The 19,602-nt window shown below is 32.6% G+C and overlaps 1 protein-coding gene across 2 annotated transcripts; it reads left to right on the forward strand.

The window, feature by feature from the left end:
- The first annotated feature begins 136 nt into the window (after positions 1–136).
- LOC130442785 (voltage-dependent anion-selective channel-like) lies at positions 137–19,320 on the forward strand. Of its 2 annotated transcripts, none has more exons than XM_056777139.1 (5): positions 137–319; positions 15,328–15,650; positions 16,791–17,018; positions 17,586–17,794; positions 18,598–19,320. In XM_056777139.1, the coding sequence occupies exons 2-5, from the start codon at positions 15,331–15,333 to the stop codon at positions 18,687–18,689; spliced, it is 849 nt and encodes a 282-aa protein (XP_056633117.1). In that variant the 5' UTR covers positions 137–319; positions 15,328–15,330; the 3' UTR covers positions 18,690–19,320. The 2 variants fall into 2 exon arrangements, with proteins under 2 accessions (XP_056633117.1, XP_056633116.1); XM_056777138.1 differs by having other exon boundaries at positions 148–319; positions 17,574–17,794.
- The last annotated feature ends 282 nt before the right edge of the window (positions 19,321–19,602 follow it).

Consider the following 19,602-nt stretch of genomic DNA (forward strand, 5'->3'; position numbering starts at 1 on the left):
TATAGGTACTTCGGTAAGAAGAACTTGTCGATTGTAAACTATTTACCAGAGGTTCGTTCGTTTTCATTTTCACTGATACTTCACTTTGGACGTATTATTGGTTCTAAGTACAACTACAATTTTACGATCTGACAACAGTGTAAAATTAAGGTGTTCATGGAACGAAATTCTCGAAAGTACACGTTTCATTCATTCGTATTTCGTCACGTAATTCGTCAGTAACGAAATCGGACGTAAAAGCCCTAAATTCTCGTGTGAGTAGAGAACTGAAGAGAAATCGTACTTCATTTTTAATTATATTGCTACTTTTTTTTAAATCGTAAGTACTACATATTTTCGATAATATATAATAGAATAAGTTTTGGAAATCATAGGAACCGGCTCCTTGAACTTAACATTGGTTAAAAATTGAGTTGAGGCTTTTGTTTTCAAGACTAACTGTGATTTTAATAGTTATAAAAATTGCCATATCTTCATTGTTTCTGTAAAAAATCCATTTTTTAAAAATAATGGAAAGATCTTCGTAATGGTGTTATGTAATTTTTCGATGTTGCATTGATTTATAGTTTGAAGCTTGACTGTGTACCTATGGTATTTGTGTATATTTCTTATTCACATTACAGTCCAATATATCGAAATTTTATATTTCATAAAAGAAATTAAAGAATTATTTCGTAAGGTTTGCAGCCATGTTGCCGTAACTTGTGACATGGCGTGACCCCAAGATTATAAACTAGAATAGGTGGAACCTTGTTCCTCGGTATTTTTAGACTAGGTATTTTCACTTACTAATGAATTACTAGCAGACTGATAAGAATAGTTATAAAGTCCTATGTGACATTCAATATTTTTGGTAAAAATTTATTTGTGGAGAAAATAACCTAAACTTTATTAAAAGTTAAGTTAGCATTGCCTTTGAGATTTTGTAATTTTAATCACTTCTTTCTATTTAAGTATTCAGGTAAATGTTTTCTTTTTTTTTGTTAGTTTCTATATTAATGAATGACTGTTATTCTGGTCCACATTCTATAACCTTTTAATCTACTTTTTGATGAAATATTACTGCTATTATATCGAGTTTCCCGAGTTGCCTTTCTTCTACTATCTTGATCATTTTTTTTAATATCATTCTACTTATTTACACTATTTTTTGTGTTAATCTGGCACTTGCTGCTATAGGTCTAAAATATTTTTTATTTTGTTTGAATTATTTTTACTAGTTTTTTCAATTCCTAAAAAAATATATAATTCTTTAACTGCACATTTACGAGTTTTTCCATTTGTTATTATTAGATTTGGTTTTTTATTAATTTTGTGTTCGCTCCATGTAATCATTCTTGTTTTGCTCTTTGTTTTTTTGAAACAAAATTTTCTGTGTAGATTCCTCTAGCTGTAATCTTTTTTGCAAATATAAGTGCTGCTTTCCTCATCGTAATTTCCAGCATACTACTGAAAAATATTGGTGACAGAAATTCTTTTCAATATTGTATTCATTATAACAAAGTTGTTCCGAATTATGTGCAGTAATTCCTAGAGATCATACTATGTCCAAAACTAATGATATATCTTCATGTACATGTTTTCCTAAAACTGAATAATAAGGAAGTTATGATAATCGTTGGAAGGAGTAAATTGAGAAAATGTATAATTGGGGAGTGCTTTAAGATATTAGGATTATTATTTTTAGGTGATTGCTTGAATACAGATTAGTTTTAGTGTTACAGAAGTATAATAATTTGAATAAAATCTATTTAAACATTTAATTTTAAATAAATCGAACACAAATTAGATTCGATTAACTAGGACGTAAGGTCCCAGGTCCATTAGTTCTATACAGAAGTGACAAGAGCTATCTCCAATGTTCTTTAGGTGGTGGCTGTGGTCAGTAAGCATATCAGTACTCCTTAGCTAGTTTTTGTTCAACAAAAGGGCCTTTTCAGACCAGTTGGTGAATAGGAAAAAAATATTGTCAATTGTTCCCGACCTGGAAACTTATTCCTTATTTCTGATTTCTTCTTGGTTCTATGTCCATGACTTGATGACTTTTGGAAAACCTAGGTTGTGGTCCTAATAAAGGAATTGTCCCGCTTTTTTTCGCTAGATATCTACTTGATTGAGACAATTGGGTAATAAGTGTTGCTATCGTTCGTTATTACTTTACCAGTAAAGTAATTATAACACATTATTGTAGTGGTAAAATTTTAAAAACCATTATTAAGCCAGTGAATTAATAGAATATTTCTACGATCTGTTTTGTTGAAAGTAAATTAGTAAATACGTTTGAAGAAAACAGTAGTTGATGATGGAGAACTAAGCCAGTGAATTAATAGAATATTTCTACGATCTGTTTTGTTGAAAGTAAATTAGTAAATACGCTTGAAGAAAAAAGTACCTTCTTTACCACTTGATGATGGAGAACTTATTAAAATATAATTATCATAACTTGTCACGCCTAAAAATCAAAACCTAACCTAACCTAACCTAAAAATCATCGATACTCAAATTGAAAAATTGATTTAATCAAAGCTATTGAAGATAACTTAACGAAATTTTCAGCGATTATAATAAAGTATCTATACTTGAATACAAAAATTCTTGGGATGATTTTTAGGTATGACAACTTTTGATAATTATATTTTAATAAGTTTTTAAGTAGTGAAGGGATGTCAACTTGATATGATCTAACTGATTTATTTTGATTTGTGATCTAAAATCATCCGCTGATGTGTGCATGGGTATTTTGGGTAACTCATACCAAGTAGTTGGATAACAACTAAACAATTATATTCAAACTAGCTTTTACCTGCGACTTCGCTCGCATTGAATTCATTAAATAAGTATCAGAGATCATTATAATAGAAAGGAATCAATGTGATAATTATATTTTATTGCTTGGCTGTGACTACATACAATGAAGTTTCAAAAACTCAAAATATACTTTTGTATATTTTTTTGTATATATTTTTGTTGATCATTTTACAAGTTTTTCTGTCGGGCGTAAATATCTACGTGTAATGTCTCCGTTGTACTTTGTTTATAGTAACAGCAAAGTTAAGCTTGACGGGAATCTGAACAGTTTTTGGTATGGAAGATCAGTGGGAACAATTGGAACAATAATGAATAGCGTGTAACCACAAAATTACACCTAAACTGAAAAATTCAAATAGTTGAATACAGCGTATATAATGATTGAAAAAAATAACAATAAATATAGAAAAATTCCAAACAGATAAAACTATAATCAATTGGATTGGTTATTACCGTGACCATCGGTAATGCAGTGCAACGTATTACAGTTGGAACTGGTTCTGGAATACTAGATGGCGTTGAAGAAGTTAGATTTTATAATTTTTTGATAAATAATTTTTCTATCGTCAAAAATGTATCCGATACAGATCTTATATATTAAAAAAATTGATGATTTCCATTCCGAGTCCGTTCAAGCGTTCTACCCTTAATTTTTTTTTCAACGAAAGGTATTGATGCACAGATCAGCCATCAACCATCGGATTTCATCCAATTTTCACCATTCTCAAGTTATTTCCCCCTGCACATTACTTATGGGAGTTTTTCACATACACACGTTCTATCCTCAATATCTCAGGTTCTATTCAAGATAGAGACTTCGTTTTGGTTTTAGAACACTCGCTGAAACACCTTCTTTCTTTTGAGTTTTCGAACACTTAAATCGGTTGAGTTGGAGAGGAGCTAGGCGCGGACATTCAATGTGGAGTTATGGATTTTTGTAGGTTTTTCGCATACACACGTTCTATCCTCAATATCTCAGGTTCTATTCAAGATAGAGACTTTGTTTTGGTTTAAGCACCCTTGCTTAAACATCCTCTTTCTTTTGATTTTTTGAACATTTAAATCGGTTGAGTTGGAGAGGAGATAGACGCGGACATTCAATGTGGAGTTATGGATTTTTGTAGGTTTTTCGCATACACACGTTCTATCCTCAATATCTCAGGTTCTATTCAAGATAGAGACTTCGTTTTGGTTTAAGAACACTCGCTGAAACACCTTCTTTCTTTTGAGTTTTCGAACACTTAAATCGGTTGAGTTGGAGAGGAGCTAGGGGCGGACATTCAATGTGGAGTTAGGGATTTTTGTAGGTTTTTCGCATACACACGTTCTATCCTCAATATCTCAGGTTCTATTCAAGATAGAGACTTTGTTTTGGTTTAAGCACCCTTGCTTAAACATCCTCTTTCTTTTGATTTTTTGAACATTTAAATCGGTTGAGTTGGAGAGGAGCTAGGTGCGGACATTCAATGTGGAGTTAGGGATTTTTGTAGGTTTTTCGCATACACACGTTCTATCCTCAATATCTCAGGTTCTATTCAAGATAGAGACTTCGTTTTGGTTTAAGAACACTCGCTGAAACACCTTCTTTCTTTTGAGTTTTTGAACACTTGAATTGATTGAGTTGGAGAGGAGCTAGGGGCGGACATTCAATGTGGAGTTATGGATTTTTGTAGTTTTTTGGCATACACACGTTCTATCCTCAATATCTCAGGTTATTTTCAAGATAGAGACTTCGTTTTGATTTAAGAACACTCGCTGAAACACCTTCTTTCTTTTGAGTTTTCGAACACTTAAATCGGTTGAGTTGGAGAGGAGCTAGGGGCGGACATTCAATGTGGAGTTATGGATTTTTGTAGTTTTTTGGCATACACACGTTCTATCCTCAATATCTCAGGTTCTATTCAAGATAGAGACTTCGTTTTGGTTTAAGAACACTCGCTGAAACACCTTCTTTCTTTTGAGTTTTTGCACATTTAAATCGGTTGAGTTGGAGCGGAGCTAGGCACGGACATTCAATGTGGAGTTATGGATTTTTGTAGGTTTTTGGCAATTTTTCTACATTCAAAGATCTATATCTCAGGTTCCAATATAGCTACAGAGTTCGTTCTTTTCTATTATAATGATTTCTGATACTTATTTAATGGATTCGATGCGAGCGAAGCCGCGAGTAAAAGCTAGTTCATATTTATATTAATAAAGATTAAAAAATTTAATAATTGAATCTTGTTATCGAGATTTATGTTATGTAGGAAGAAGAAAATGCTTAATTACTTGATGTAACTCTTGAATTCGATTGAATTAACAAAAAGAAATAATAATTAGGAATAAAATAACCTTTATTCATCTCATTAACATTTGTTTGTGTCAGTAAACATGGAAAATTAAATATTTTTGAGAAATTAGCTGTTCTGGCCAACTTTGGAAAAAAATTAGCAGAGCTATGCAAGTTAAATTTGCAAAATCAATAGATAGATAGATAGATAGAGTAGAATGTTTCCATAATTAAATGCTCCGTTGTTCAATGTAAATTAAAAATTTTCGTATTTTTCGACCTTTAATGCCAAATAAATGGTGCTAAATTTTTCGGGGACGTGACGAAAAAATGACTTTCCGATAGCGTCATTTTTGTAATTTGTCTACAACAAAATAGTTTTGGAAGAATTTTTAGCGAACAAAATACCGCTTACAACACACACTGCAGACTGCACAAAACCATGACAATACTTAACCGGTTGTTACTGGATCCCCGTAGTATACAGGGTGTTCCGGTTCTTGATGAAAAAAATTCGGTAGTGAGTAGTAGATGACGTAAAAATTATGTTGTGAAATAAAAAAATTTGGTAATTATACACTTTCACGGTCACCTGGTTTTTTCAAAATGTTCCATTTTACGGCGGATTTATAAAAAAAATTAGTAGAAATAGCTGGAATGAAAATTTCTCATAGTTTTACTGTTTTAAATCGTAAAAAAACTGTTTTGCAAAATATTCCTACAAAAAATTATGGTTATTATACACATTTTTCGATTTTCTAGAGCCAACCTAACCTAACCTAACCTAACCAAAAAACCAGGTTAGGTTAGGTTAGGTTGGCTCTAGAAAATCGAAAAATGGATTTTAATGACCTTGGTCTCAAAATGTTCCATTTTACGGCGGATTATATAGAATATAGTACGAAACTATTCACGAAAATTGATTGTTTTTCATCGATTTCATTTTAAGCTATAAAAACGGAAAAAATCATTCTTTTTGGATTTTTTTTAAATTGTTTATAAATTTATGTAGAATACAAAAAAATCTGCAGTAAAATGGAACATTTTGAGACCAAGATCATAAAAATCCATCAATTTTTCGATTTTCTTGAGCCAAAAAACCAGGCGACCGCGAAAGTGTATAATTACCAAAAATTTTGTCTACAACCCTCTGAGGGGCGGCTTATGCTCAATGGTTAACAAATCGTAATTTTTAAATCAATTTTCAACAAAAAACCACTCTTTGTTTAATTCGATAAAATTTAAGGATATGTTAGAAAATTTTTCTTCTAAACTCTATCAAATTATTATATTTGAAATGTTTAAATTGTTAAAATCATTACATATCAATAGATTCTACGGAAATATGGCTCACTTTATTGAGATTCTGTTTATTTTATATTTTCAAGAAATATTTTGATCACAAACCACTAATTACCTCATAAATTATGACACCGTTGAAAAATTGTTAACCTAATTCGAAAATTAGCTTAATCCCAATACTTTGGGCTTTTGAAAATATAATCTCGGAGCTAGTTTTCGTACCATTGCAAATTAGGCGGTGTACTGTTTTTTTCTTCGGCTTTTTCGTGATGGATTGTCTTGATTTTAGGTCTCTTTTGATAAAAAATCAGTTTCTTCTTCTTCTTGTAGTAGGACGAGGTCCTGTCAGGTCTGTCATCTGCCCTCTTGTGACGCCGATGTCCAGCTATCGTACCAGCGTTTTGGGGGCCTACCGATTGGGCGTCTTGTATCTGGTTTCTGTGTTTTGGCCCATTTGGCAATCCGTTCTGGAGCCATTCGTTCTACATGGTCTCTCCATTGTCGGCGTCTTGCTCTTACCCATCTAACGACATCTTGTACTCCCAGTTCTCTTAAGGTATCTGTGTTGGGTATTCTATCGTGGAGTGTGGTACCCTTTATTGTTCGTAATATCTTTATCATGAAGATGAAGATGAAGATAAAACATCAGTTTTAAAGTAACAAATTGTGTTTTTGACCATTTTTCTTTCAGTATACATCTCAGTTTGTTAGTACTACTACTACTACGAATAATTTAAACTTAAGGCTGCTACAATTTTGAGTTGTGGCAACAACATATTGTAGGTGATCTTTTGATTAATGTAACTACGCAAATTGACCGAAATAACTCGAAACGTCAAACTTTTATTTTATTTTGAAATCGAGAGGCTCGAAATCAAGACAATTCACCACAAAAAATCTGTTTTTTTCTTCAATATAACAGCAAATCTCAAGACCAATTCAAAAAAAGTAACTTATAGAGCTTAGAGCTCAGTACCAAACTCACGATGACTAAATTGTTATGCTAATTTCTTAATTTGTATCCATCTTGCTCCATCGAAATATTTGTTTTAAAAATAGAAACTGCCATTACAGTTACCTTTCTCTTTTTTGACGAATGTTTCAAGTTTCATTCTACTTTTAACATTTCGAGCTTGGGGACTAATCGAGAACTAAAATTAAAATTGTTTCTTGGGGGTAATTATATTCGTCCATTCCAATTCAACATCTTATGCTATTATATTTACATTGTATTTGTCGAAAGTTGCTGTAGTTCAAATAAATATACGAGGGTTACTACGTAAGATAGACAAATAAAAACAATTATTAATAATTGCATATGACTTTATCGTTTTTCAAAATATTCTCAATTGAGATCAAAATACTTTTGCTTGCGTTTGAACCAATTGTCCATTCCGATTGAGGTACCTCCAAAATAACGTCAACCGCTTCTTCAAGTGTAGAAAAACGTTAATCTGGAGATTCATTTTTGATCTGCGGGAATAGAGGGATCATTGGGCGCCAAACAAGGATTCAACGGGCGGATAACCCGTTAATTATATATTTTGATCGCTGTTCAAAAGCGTTTTTGTTTCTGTCATTGGTTTTCCTGATTCCTAACTTAAAACAGAATTGATCGCTTTGTGCGCCAACAACTTTTGTTGGATTTGATCCATGATTCATCGCCAGTCACGACCTTATAGACGTCTTTTGAAGCACCGTGATTGAATTTTTGCAACATTTCTTGGCTCCAATCAACAGCTGTCGTCAAATTATACGGTATCCAACGAGAATAAATCTTTTTGACGGCTAAATGTTGGTACAATTTTGAATGTATGCGAGTGGAACAAATACCAAAGCATGTTTCAATCTCACGGTATGTCCCATAAAGATCTTGCAATATCAGTTTACGCACAGCATCGATGTTTTCAGGAAAAACATAAAAATTATCGGTATTTCTTATATCAACGATTCTCGAACTAATTTGGGCTAGAGTTTAACTTACATAAACCTATGGTTACGATGAGTTGCAGCCCTAAATATCGGCGTTTATTGATTTTCAAAGGTTTCCTTTGTTTTTTAACTCAATTGTGAACGCGTAAAGCTTAAGTCTTGGTATTTAACCTTGGCCCGGTCCTGGCAGTTAAGCTTGGCCCAGTCTTTGGCGACCAAGTTTGGCTCACCGTTATCGCTCCAGAGTTTTACCAAGACTGAGCCAAGCCTGGCCCAGAGTTCTACATGGTTGGGTCAAGCTTGTGCCCTCGGAACTTTCCTCCATGGGATGTTATCGTTTGTGAATGCTTTTCACATATAAGACACGTTGACAAATTAAGTCAATAGAGAGTCCAAACTTCAAGTAGAGCAAATTTTTTCGTTTCTATTTCTTTACTTGTTTATAGTTTTTTAAAAGTACAATTATACTGTTGTTTGAGTACTTAAGTTGCTAAAAATGGACATCGTCGACTCCCCAAAATCAGTTTTCTTTTTCAAGTTGACTTCGGGGGCACCGTATTTAATAACAAGTGGTATATATAGAGAATTTGGGATTTGTATTGTTCGAATACAATAATGATATAGATTTTAGAAAGTTATGATTGTGAAACCGCCTTAACCACCTCTATGTAAGATGAAAATGCCCCCAACTTCATCACGTTATGTGTAAAAATAGTTATAAGTTATCGAAACAGACCCCTCTAAATTAAAAGAGAATGAAAATAATTCCGTAAATTCCGAAAAAAAAGCTAATTTCACAGGTGTATTTTTTTCCCACTGATTTAAATAATCAAATATCGTTTTTTATCGCCAATTATTATAGAACTAACAATTCGAGGTGTTGAAATAATTACGACTATACAATTCTTGATTGAATCTTAATTTCCAATCCGCCTATTATGAATTTTATTCATTTCTAACAAATTTGAGGTATACATTAGTCCGGTCAATATAGACATTTAAAATATTAAAAATTCAAAGGTCAAAATTTGAGGTTTTTTGGAATTTTCTCGAAAACGGCAAGTTTTATAAAAACAACCTCAAACCAAATTTTAAAATTCTCTACAAAAATGGTCTTAATGATTTTTTTTTTCGAAGAGTTACCAGTTCTGAAATATCGCGATTCATTCCACGCCATCTGCGAGGTAGCGTTTTTTACGGTGGTTTCCCCCGTAGGCCTACACCACTAACTCTCACGACAATTTTGGGGTAACTCAAGGGAAGAAAAATAACTGTCAAGTTCTAGATATTACCTTATTATTGATAATAATATGGGTATTGATTTCTTTAGATATTTTAATCAGATTTATAGTCTTGAAAGTCTACTTCAACGGTCCTGTTTTCTTAGATTTCTTCCGCTTGCTGGATGTACATAAATTGTTCAAATGGGGCATTTGATCAAGGCTGACATTGGCAATTGGTACATGCTGGGGAACACAGCAACGACGACTTTTTTACAGTATAGTGTTGAGGAGTTTTCCTTGAGTAGATGAGAGTAAAGTTTTAATCGTTTCCAGAGTATTATGTATCAATTTCCAACCCCAGTTTTCTGCAAGTAATTTTTTTGAAGCTCCACAAACCGCACGAAGAAAGCGGACTCTTTCCGTAATTATTGTTTGAGGTGTCGAATCCATTTCTGTTTTGTATCTTCTGTACATTGCTAACGAAGTGTCGCAGTCGGTTATCGCATGTAAAAATGCCTACAATTGTTGTTTTTCTATTATGAGGAGCAGGTCTCCACCAATATTTGGCTTTACGGGAATTTTTGTTATTTGAACACCTATTTTTATGTCCAAATTGACCGGAGTATAAATTGATGTCGAAACGAATATGCTTCTTCACTAATTTACGTTATGTTTATAAAGTTTGGATCATAACCGTCGTACACATTGGAAATTTGATAATTTACTTTTAAAAATTATGCTTACAGTAAAATGAAAGTATCTGTGCGAACATAGCAAAAATAATGACAAAATGGACACTGTACACATATCCTTGTTTGTTTTTATAAGCGAATGAAACATTTGAAAATGTTTATACTTTTACATAACAGTTTTTTTGTGGTGAAAATGTTTCTTATTTACTTATACAATATTACAAAAATATGTGTAGTTAGCTTCCGTTGAAAATTGAAAGTTTTTCATAAATTTATAGTTTTAAATCAAATGTCGTTATCAAAAATTACAATACCATTTACATTCAGCCAATTAACTAGTTCCTTAAATTGATATTTATTAATAAATGTAGAACGATATTAGATTTTGTATAAAAATTTGTTTAGTGGCTATTTTTCAAATACAATTTTTCACTTTTATTCTAGTTTTCATGTGCCGATTTGGACAAATTTTTACGAGATAATTATTGTTAATGTATTCAAATACGAATGTATGTTTCGTAGTAAGATTTGTCATCATGAGATTGCATTTGGTAAATAAATGAAAATTTTGGCTGGTGGCGAAAATAACTGGCCATAATAATTTCAAAAATAAAAATGCGAGATATCCATTGTGTACACAAGCAAGAAAATTATTCGTGTCTTGCTGCTTGTAGAATAAATGCAGTAATTTATCCTAAATAGCTTTAATAAGTATCAGAAATCATTATAATAGAAAAGAACGAACTCTGTAGCTATATTAGAACCTGAGATATAGATCTTTGAATGTAGAAAAATTGTCAAAAAAACCTACAAAAATCCATAACTCCACATTGAATGTCCGCGCCTAGCTCCTCTCCAACTCTACCGATTTAAGTGTTCAAAAACTCAAAAGAAAGAGGATGTTTCGGCGAGTGTTATTAAACCAAAACGAAGTCTCTATCTTGAATAGAACCTGAGATATTGAGGATAGAACGTGTGTATGCCAAAAACCTACAAAAATTCATAACACCACATTGAATGTCAGCCCCTAGCTCCTCTCCAACTCGACCGATTTAAGTGTTCAAAAACTCAAAAGAAAGAGGATGTTTCGGCGAGTGTTATTAAACCAAAACGAAGTCTCTATCTGGAATAGAACCTGAGATATTGAAGATAGAACGTGTGTATGTCAAAAACCTACAAAAATCCATAACTCCACATTAAATGTCCGCGCCTAGCTTCTCTCCAACTCAACCGATTTAAGTGTTCAAAAACTCAAAAGAAAGAGGATGTTTCGGCGAGTATTCTGAAACCAAAACGAAGTCTCTATCTGGAATAGAACCTGAGATATTGAAGATAGAACGTGTCTATGTCAAAAACCTACAAAAATCCATAACTCCACATTGAATGTCCGCGCCTAGCTCCTCTCCAACTCTACCGATTTAAGTGTTCAAAAACTCAAAAGAAAGAGGATGTTTCGGCGAGTGTTATTAAACCAAAACGAAGTCTCTATCTTGAATAGAACCTGAGATATTGAGGATAGAACGTGTGTATGCCAAAAACCTACAAAAATTCATAACTCCACATTAAATGTCCGCGCCTAGCTTCTCTCCAACTCAACCGATTTAAGTGTTCAAAAACTCAAAAGAAAGAGGATGTTTCGGCGAGTGTTATTAAACCAAAACGAAGTCTCTATCTGGAATAGAACCTGAGATATTGAGGATAGAACGTGTGTATGCCAAAAACCTACAAAAATCCATAACTCTACATTGAATGTCCGCGCCTAGCTCCTCTCCAACTCAACCGATTTAAGTGTTCAAAAACTCAAAAGAAAGAGGATGTTTCGGCGAGTGTTCTTAAACCAAAACGAAGTCTCTATCTTGAATAGAACCTGAGATATTGAAGATAGAACGTGTGTATGTCAAAAACCTACAAAAATCCATAACTCCACATTAAATGTCCGCGCCTAGCTTCTCTCCAACTCAACCGATTTAAGTGTTCAAAAACTCAAAAGAAAGAGGATGTTTCGGCGAGTGTTATTAAACCAAAACGAAGTCTCTATCTTGAATAGAACCTGAGATATTGAGGATAGAACGTGTGTATGCCAAAAACCTACAAAAATCCATAACTCTACATTGAATGTCCGCGCCTAGCTCCTCTCCAACTCAACCGATTTAAGTGTTCAAAAACTCAAAAGAAAGAGGATGTTTCGGCGAGTGTTCTTAAACCAAAACGAAGTCTCTATCTTGAATAGAACCTGAGATATTGAGGATAGAACGTGTGTATGTCAAAAACCTACAAAAATCCATAACTCCACATTGAATGTCCGCGCCTAGCTCCTCTCCAACTCTACCGATTTAAGTGTTCAAAAACTCAAAAGAAAGAAGGTTTTTCAACGAGTGTTCTAAAACCAAAACGAAGTCTCTATCTTGAATAGAACCTGAGATATTGAGGATAGAACGTGTGTATGTGAAAAACTCCCATAAGTAATGTGCAGAGGGAAATAACTTGAGAATTGTGAAAATTAGATGAAATCCGATGGTTGATGGCTGATCTGTGTAACAATACCTTTCATTGAAAAAAAAAGTGAAGCAAATCGGTTGGGTAGAACGCCTGAACGGACTCGGAATGGAAATCATCAATTTTTTTAATATATAAGATAGAATACAAGCAAGCCACCCAACTTTTCGCAACGTTTATAGACTGGGCATTATTTAATGCCTTAACGAGAAGTGGGCCAACACAAACATATTTTTGTTGACCGGTTAAATGAAATTTTAGTATCAGAAATAATCTCAATACCTTCTTATTATAAGATTCTTTGGTTGGAGAAATAGTCATAGTTGGGAAAGTATACTTTTGGAAATAGTTCGATGGAGCCTCGAAAATTACCATAAAACTTGTATGCTAACTTTTATTTGCAGTTTGTTATGAAACATTTTTTGTTGAGAATCATTTCTACTCAATGCGGTTTATTTAGGATTGAGCATCACCTCTTGATCCTGTAATTGTACGTAATTATTGAAACGATTAATTCACACATGATTGAATTGGCAGAGGAAGCGAATTTCCTTAGCCCGTGCGAAATCAAGAGGATAATCCTTCAGTTTTTTAAATTTTTTTGGATATATGAAATCCCTACCAAGAAATAATAGTCGCTAGAGTTTTGGGATTAAAATTGTATGTGCCTATGAGAAAAATTGCGTTACTTCTATTTTTATAGATAAATTTTATCATGAAACATACAAAACCTTTGCTAAATCGGCACGAAGCGAAAATATTTTATACATGAGGATTGGAAAGTTAACTAACCTAACCTAACTAAATGAATATTCGGTCTCGGCATAGAAATTCCTATATTAGGGGGCGAATACTACAAAGTTTAATATATTTTCAAATGCCAAGTAGTTAGAAAAATATCCAATAGAAAGCAAAATCAGTTTTTATTTTTTACTTAATATCATAACAGAACATTTTACGTTTAAGAATTTTCTGTGTGGAAAATTTACACTTATTATTGATTTACCCTGTAAGACATTTAACTTTTGTAATCGCACATGTTAAATTAACTTAAAATCTACGTAATCAACATAATATTTATTAATTTTAGCTTATTCTTCATAAAGTTGTCTTGTAATCGACCACAATTTAAGTTGCTTTCCAATTGTACAATTTGAGCACATGCGTGCGCAGTGCTTTGAACGCATGTTCCAAATTGTCGGTTTTGAGAACTGTGCATCAAACAAAGATAAATGTTTGTGTTTCATAAACTTTAAACACAAATTCCAAACACTATAAATGGACCCAAAAAGTTATCTAAAATAAAAAGTATATTTACAAATAAATGTATTCAATTAATCAAGTATCTTGTATTTTGGACACGGCAACAAATAAATAATTTGTGGTGTGTTTTAAAATTTGACACTTGACGTAAAACTCACTTACACTGATTATACTGTCAAACCACTTATTCATCTAAATACTAGAGTGAACGAATGACATTAAACTACACTGACATTTGACCTTCATAGAAACTACTTTCTGTATATTGATGGCTATTTGATCGTATATATAATTACAATGTTTAAAAAATATAGATGATGTTGATTTTTCTGATTAGAATTGATTTGTCTCGACTGAGATCCAAAGAGATTTCTCGAAACTATTATTTGATATTTGTCAAATAAATGACTTTGAATGAAAGCTGTCAGTTTTGTATCGAAATATTGATAAACAACAATCGTTTGTGCTCGAACTTAAAAGAGTGAGAACCAATGTTGCAACTCTCGGAAGCTGTGTTTCTCTTCAGTTGTATCTATGAATTGCTTAAAATTCATAATACTCGTAAAGTTTTGGCTCATTATCCTGTAAATTTTCTTACAAAAGTAAGTGTTTTAAACTTAATAGAATTTGACTAAGAACTTTAATATTTTGTTTTTTATACGGTAGTTCCGAAAAAATTATTGGAAAATTATCGCGGAACTTAGAAGTCTCGGTGGAAAATCTCTAACCCACTTAATCCCAGCTTGTGTGTAAATTTCATTAGAACAACTATTTTGGCCATAACGAATTGCAAATAAAATAAATTCGAATAAATAATTCAACAGTTTTAATAAAATATTAAATAAGAGACGAGACTTACCTACTGGCTTGGACAGAGCAATATCCCTACTTCGAGAAAACGTTGACCGTATCCGAAAATCGACCTTTAAGTCTCTTCAGCATTCTGCCAGCAAGCATGCATCTGTACTTCAAGATGGTATAATTTGTAGAGAACCATCTTTGTATTACCATCGACTTTAAGTGCATTGATAATGGAAGATATCACTTGAATGATGTGTTAAAAATGATTATTGAAATTACCGTCCAGCTGTATCCTTTTGAGGCCATAATAAAGTTTTGTTCACACAAATTTGGGTATTTTGAGTTTGGTCAAATTTTTGTTGGGAATCTTGAAGTATTCATGCTAAATATCATTTTTCATTTCCATCAATCTAATGACTACCTAGGCGAAAACATTTTATTTATTCAAGTAATTTTACATTTGGCAACATTCTCCAAAGTGTCGATGTTGAGAGCATAATTATACGTCCGTAGTAAGCAATATTTTTGATTTTTTTAGGAAATGGCTCCACCTCCATATTCTGATCTCGGCAAAAGGGCTAGAGATGTATTCGGCAACGGTTACCACTTCGGCTTGATTAAATTAAATTGTAAAACACAAACAGCTAGTGGTGTACAATTCAGCACCGGTGGAACGTCTGACCAAGAATCGGGCAAAGTTTCTGGTTCTTTGGAAAGTAAATACAATGTCAAAGATTACGGTCTCACATTTACCGAAAAATGGAATACCAACAATACTTTGGGAACTGAGATCGCCGTAGCCGATCAAGGTATTCAAGGCCTTAAATTGTCTGCTAATGTTGATTTCTCTCCGCAAGAAGGGTAAGTTTACTTATAATAGTATTATGCTTTTTTTTCTCTTTACTAAAGCTTGAGAATGGCATTTGTAACACGTTATTTCAGCTAGTTTGGTCAATAAATAGAATGAAATTATGTTTTATAAACCTTTTGTTATTATATCAATAGATTCGTACTAAGCCTTTGGTTTATTTTATTTTTTGTCGTTGGTTAAGAACCTCAATTTTGGGCTTTGAAAAATATTGTGTTCCAGTGTTGTTCTAATTTGTGAATTTTATCCCCAAATTGTAAGATTGTCAATTGTAATTTTTTGATACATGGAAAATAGCAGAAGTTACAACAGTTTAATTCTTCAATGATTTTCGTGAGAGATTTTTGAGCTATGCTGTGCGTTATCTTGACGAAAAATGATATTTTTCTTGTGTGAACCAAAGCTTTTTCACCAATTTTTGCATCCAGAGTTTGTTTTTTCACCAGTATAGAGGTAATCCAAAATAAAACTTTCATTTGAATCCCAATTAAGACTACCTGATATATGCCAAATATTTAGAACCACTCCTTGGCCACTAATTCGGTGTTTTGGTATAATAAATTTTATATTTTCTAAAAAGCTCCAAATACTGAGTGTGTTTTTGTTCCGGCACTAACAAGAATGTTGTTTTCTGGCATCGATGTCTTTTTTTGACGTTCTTCATGTGGATATTGTTCGATACTGTTCGAATTGAAGGTGAAGAATCCTTATAAACAATCTCTAGTGAAGTTACTACTACACCTTTCTAAACTAAGAATCTCAATACTCAATACAATATATTCAAGTTTTTTCTTTATATAAAAATACTGTGACGGGTCTAACAATTTTTTCCCATTAAATGTCTTCAATCTAAAATTGAATTCTCATACTATTTGAGCTCCAAATTTCAAAAATTTAGCTGCTACGTATGGACGTCCCCCTTTTTTTAAATACATTGATTTTTTTCAGGAGAAAAAGAGCTACAAACATTGAGAAGCATTGATTTCTATCTTTGTATATATTTAATTTTGTGAATATAAAAAAAATTAGTTGATTTTGGACATATTATTTATAAAAACATTGTTTGTATCTCTGGTAGTTACAAAATTAACTAATATGAAAAACCCCCTAAATATTAATTTATCAATTTTTAGATACCAAGCTGGGCTCATAAAGACTGCGTTCACCAATGAAAGAGTCGCTCTCAATGCTGATTTTGATCTAAATTCGAATGGTCCTATTGTCAAAGGATCTGCTGTTGTGGCCTATCAAGGCTGGCTGGCCGGTTACCAAGCAGCCTTTGATGTTCAGAATTCCAAATTGGCCAAGAGCAATTTTGCTTTAGGATTCTCAACTTCAGATTTTGTTCTTCATACATGTGTGTAAGTATAACACCAGTAAACAGATATATGAAAGTATAAATTTATAAATATCCCAACAAATTAGCGAATTAAGTAGATACCACAAAAAGGGGCAACAAAAAACATTGTCAAGATCAATAAAGTATTTTCGCATTAAAATACACAATTTGGGAAGGAATTTGGTTTTTATAATGTCACGAGGATTGGTTTACTAAGGGTAACTACTGAATAATGGTTTCTGGAGAGCCAGGGTGTGGACATAAACTAGAAAATGTTATTGCACCCTTCCAGGGGAGGAATAATGTACAATACACAAACCTTAGCCAATGAATAATCTAAAAGATGATAGACAGCCTACCGTAACCTACTAGAGTAATAGGGGATATCGAAATGTTACGAGAATTGCTTACAATGAATGTTGCTCCTAAATTACACTTAACAAATAATATTGACAGTCCTTTAGACTTTTAGAATTACATTCTAATACTACATAAAATATAATATATATTTAGAGCTCCTAAGTGACAAAATCATATTTATTAGGCACATTTTAAAGTAATTTATTCTAATATTTAGTGAACATGACAGTGACGACGGTCAAACATTTGGAGGTTCCATTTACCAAAAAATCAATCCAAAATTGGAAACTGCAGTTAATTTAAATTGGGCTGCCAGTGGAGAAAAAACCGACTTTGGATTGGGATGTAGATACGAGTTGGACAGCGATGCTTCAGTTCGCGCCAAAATCAATAATGCCAGCCAGATCGGCTTAGGTTATCAACAAAAACTGCGTGACGGTAAGTTGGTTATTTATATATATAATTATATACGAGCCCCCCCGTCCCATTTCAGTTGACAAAAAGTAGCCGTTCCATTAGTAAAATGTTTCAAATTTTTAGTTTTACCTCTAAAATAGGTTTTTGATGAAAAATTGTCAAATATTTTGAATGGTATTTAATAAGATGGAAATAGGTGTTGTGGATAATAATTTTTTATGCATATACAAGGGTTCAATGTTTCCAAAATCATATTTTCACAAAATGTTTTTATCAAGTGACAGATAGATTTTTGAAGTAATAAGACCATATACCAATAACATGACATAACCCTAAAGAAAAAAATCTATTGGCGTTAAATCGCACGAACGAAGTGGCCAATCGACCGGTCCATTTCTTGAGATAACACGCTCATCAAACTTCAGAGAAAAATAATAATAGGAAGTTCATTCTTGATTTGGGAATGGGTTTGAAAAAACGCAAACCCATCGATTCCAAGGAATTCTTGCAAGCTCATGCACGGCTTATTTAGTGAAACATTGCCTAACCCGATGCCAAGATCTATAACAAAATGTTTGGAAAAAAGGTCTAATGACCAAATACGGTAGCAAACGATGTGGAGTACAAATATTTTTGAAGCACCTTTTTTTATGTAAAAATTGTAGTTTGATTTAGGGCAGTAAGTAGTTATTGGTCGAGTTTTTTTCTTGGGATAAGTCACATAAGATTGTTTTCTTTTTGATTGAAATAAAATACAATTTTTGTTATAATGCTCTGCGTTCAGGAAAATTATGATTAAACATAAAATAATTAATCTATTTCAGGAGTCACCCTCACTTTGTCTACACTCATCGATGGAAAGAACTTTAACCAAGGAGGTCACAAAATTGGATTGGCCTTGGACTTGGAGGCTTAAATGTATTAAATCCTGTTCCATAATACATATTAGCGCCCAATAAATATATTTAAGAATGCTATATTGTAGATAATAATTATTTAAACGAGACTAGTGTTGTATTCTGTACTCTCGTTGATTTTTATCAGTTTCATCCAACTCACACACTTTTTTACATATACCTACATCGGAAACAATTTGGAACAATTTATGTCGATATAGAAAAAATACATTGTTTTTATTATTAAACTCAACAAAAAAAAAATAACATTGTGGATAGTGTAGTCTTTAATGTTCTTGTATATCGAGTAAAAATTTTTCTTTTCTTTTTATCCTGATATATACATAACATTTTAGATTATTCTAGTTGATAAATTTTCACGGGTGTAAATTACATTATGGAACATACCTTTTATCATTTTTTAATGACTCACAATAAAATATGTCTATTTAATAATAAAAACAAATTTTTATTTTTTTTGCTCCTGGTGCGCGTCATTGTTGGTCCGTGGGAGTAGTTTTGGCAAATTTACTATATGTCACCTCATTGGCTGTTTTCATTTTGTGAGAGTTTTGTTTCAAATTGAATGTACCAGAAAATACGAATTGTAATACTGAATTATTACACCTTCAATATATACTTTTAAACCACCATTTTGTTTTTATTATATTTGATGGAAAAATTTAATGTTTACTGTTTTGCATTAAATAGTATATTATTTCTATTTGAACCTATAAGCAGCTAAAAGGAAGACAGATAGACCTAAAGTGAAGAGAAGACTTTTCTTTCCGAAATATTGTGGCGCATTGTTGGAGTTACGGGTTAAACGAAGGTGTGTGTAGGGTCATCTTCTGTTTATTACCGACTCCGAACGAGGAAGCTATTTTAACTTGTCCAGATAGTATCTTGAGAAGCTATGAATGAAGGTTTAAA

Source organism: Diorhabda sublineata, chromosome 4 (genome assembly GCF_026230105.1).
Source record: "Diorhabda sublineata isolate icDioSubl1.1 chromosome 4, icDioSubl1.1, whole genome shotgun sequence".
Classification (NCBI taxonomy): domain Eukaryota; kingdom Metazoa; phylum Arthropoda; class Insecta; order Coleoptera; family Chrysomelidae; genus Diorhabda; species Diorhabda sublineata.

Excerpts from the sequence above, each read along its gene's own strand:
- LOC130442785 (XM_056777138.1), top strand. The coding sequence starts at position 15,331 with ATGGCTCCACCTCCATATTCTGATCTCGGCAAAAGGGCTAGAGATGTA. Across the intron at positions 15,651-16,790 it reads GATTTCTCTCCGCAAGAAGG|ATACCAAGCTGGGCTCATAA; the intron begins GTAAGTTTACTT and ends ATCAATTTTTAG. Across the intron at positions 17,795-18,597 it reads TCAACAAAAACTGCGTGACG|GAGTCACCCTCACTTTGTCT; the intron begins GTAAGTTGGTTA and ends AATCTATTTCAG.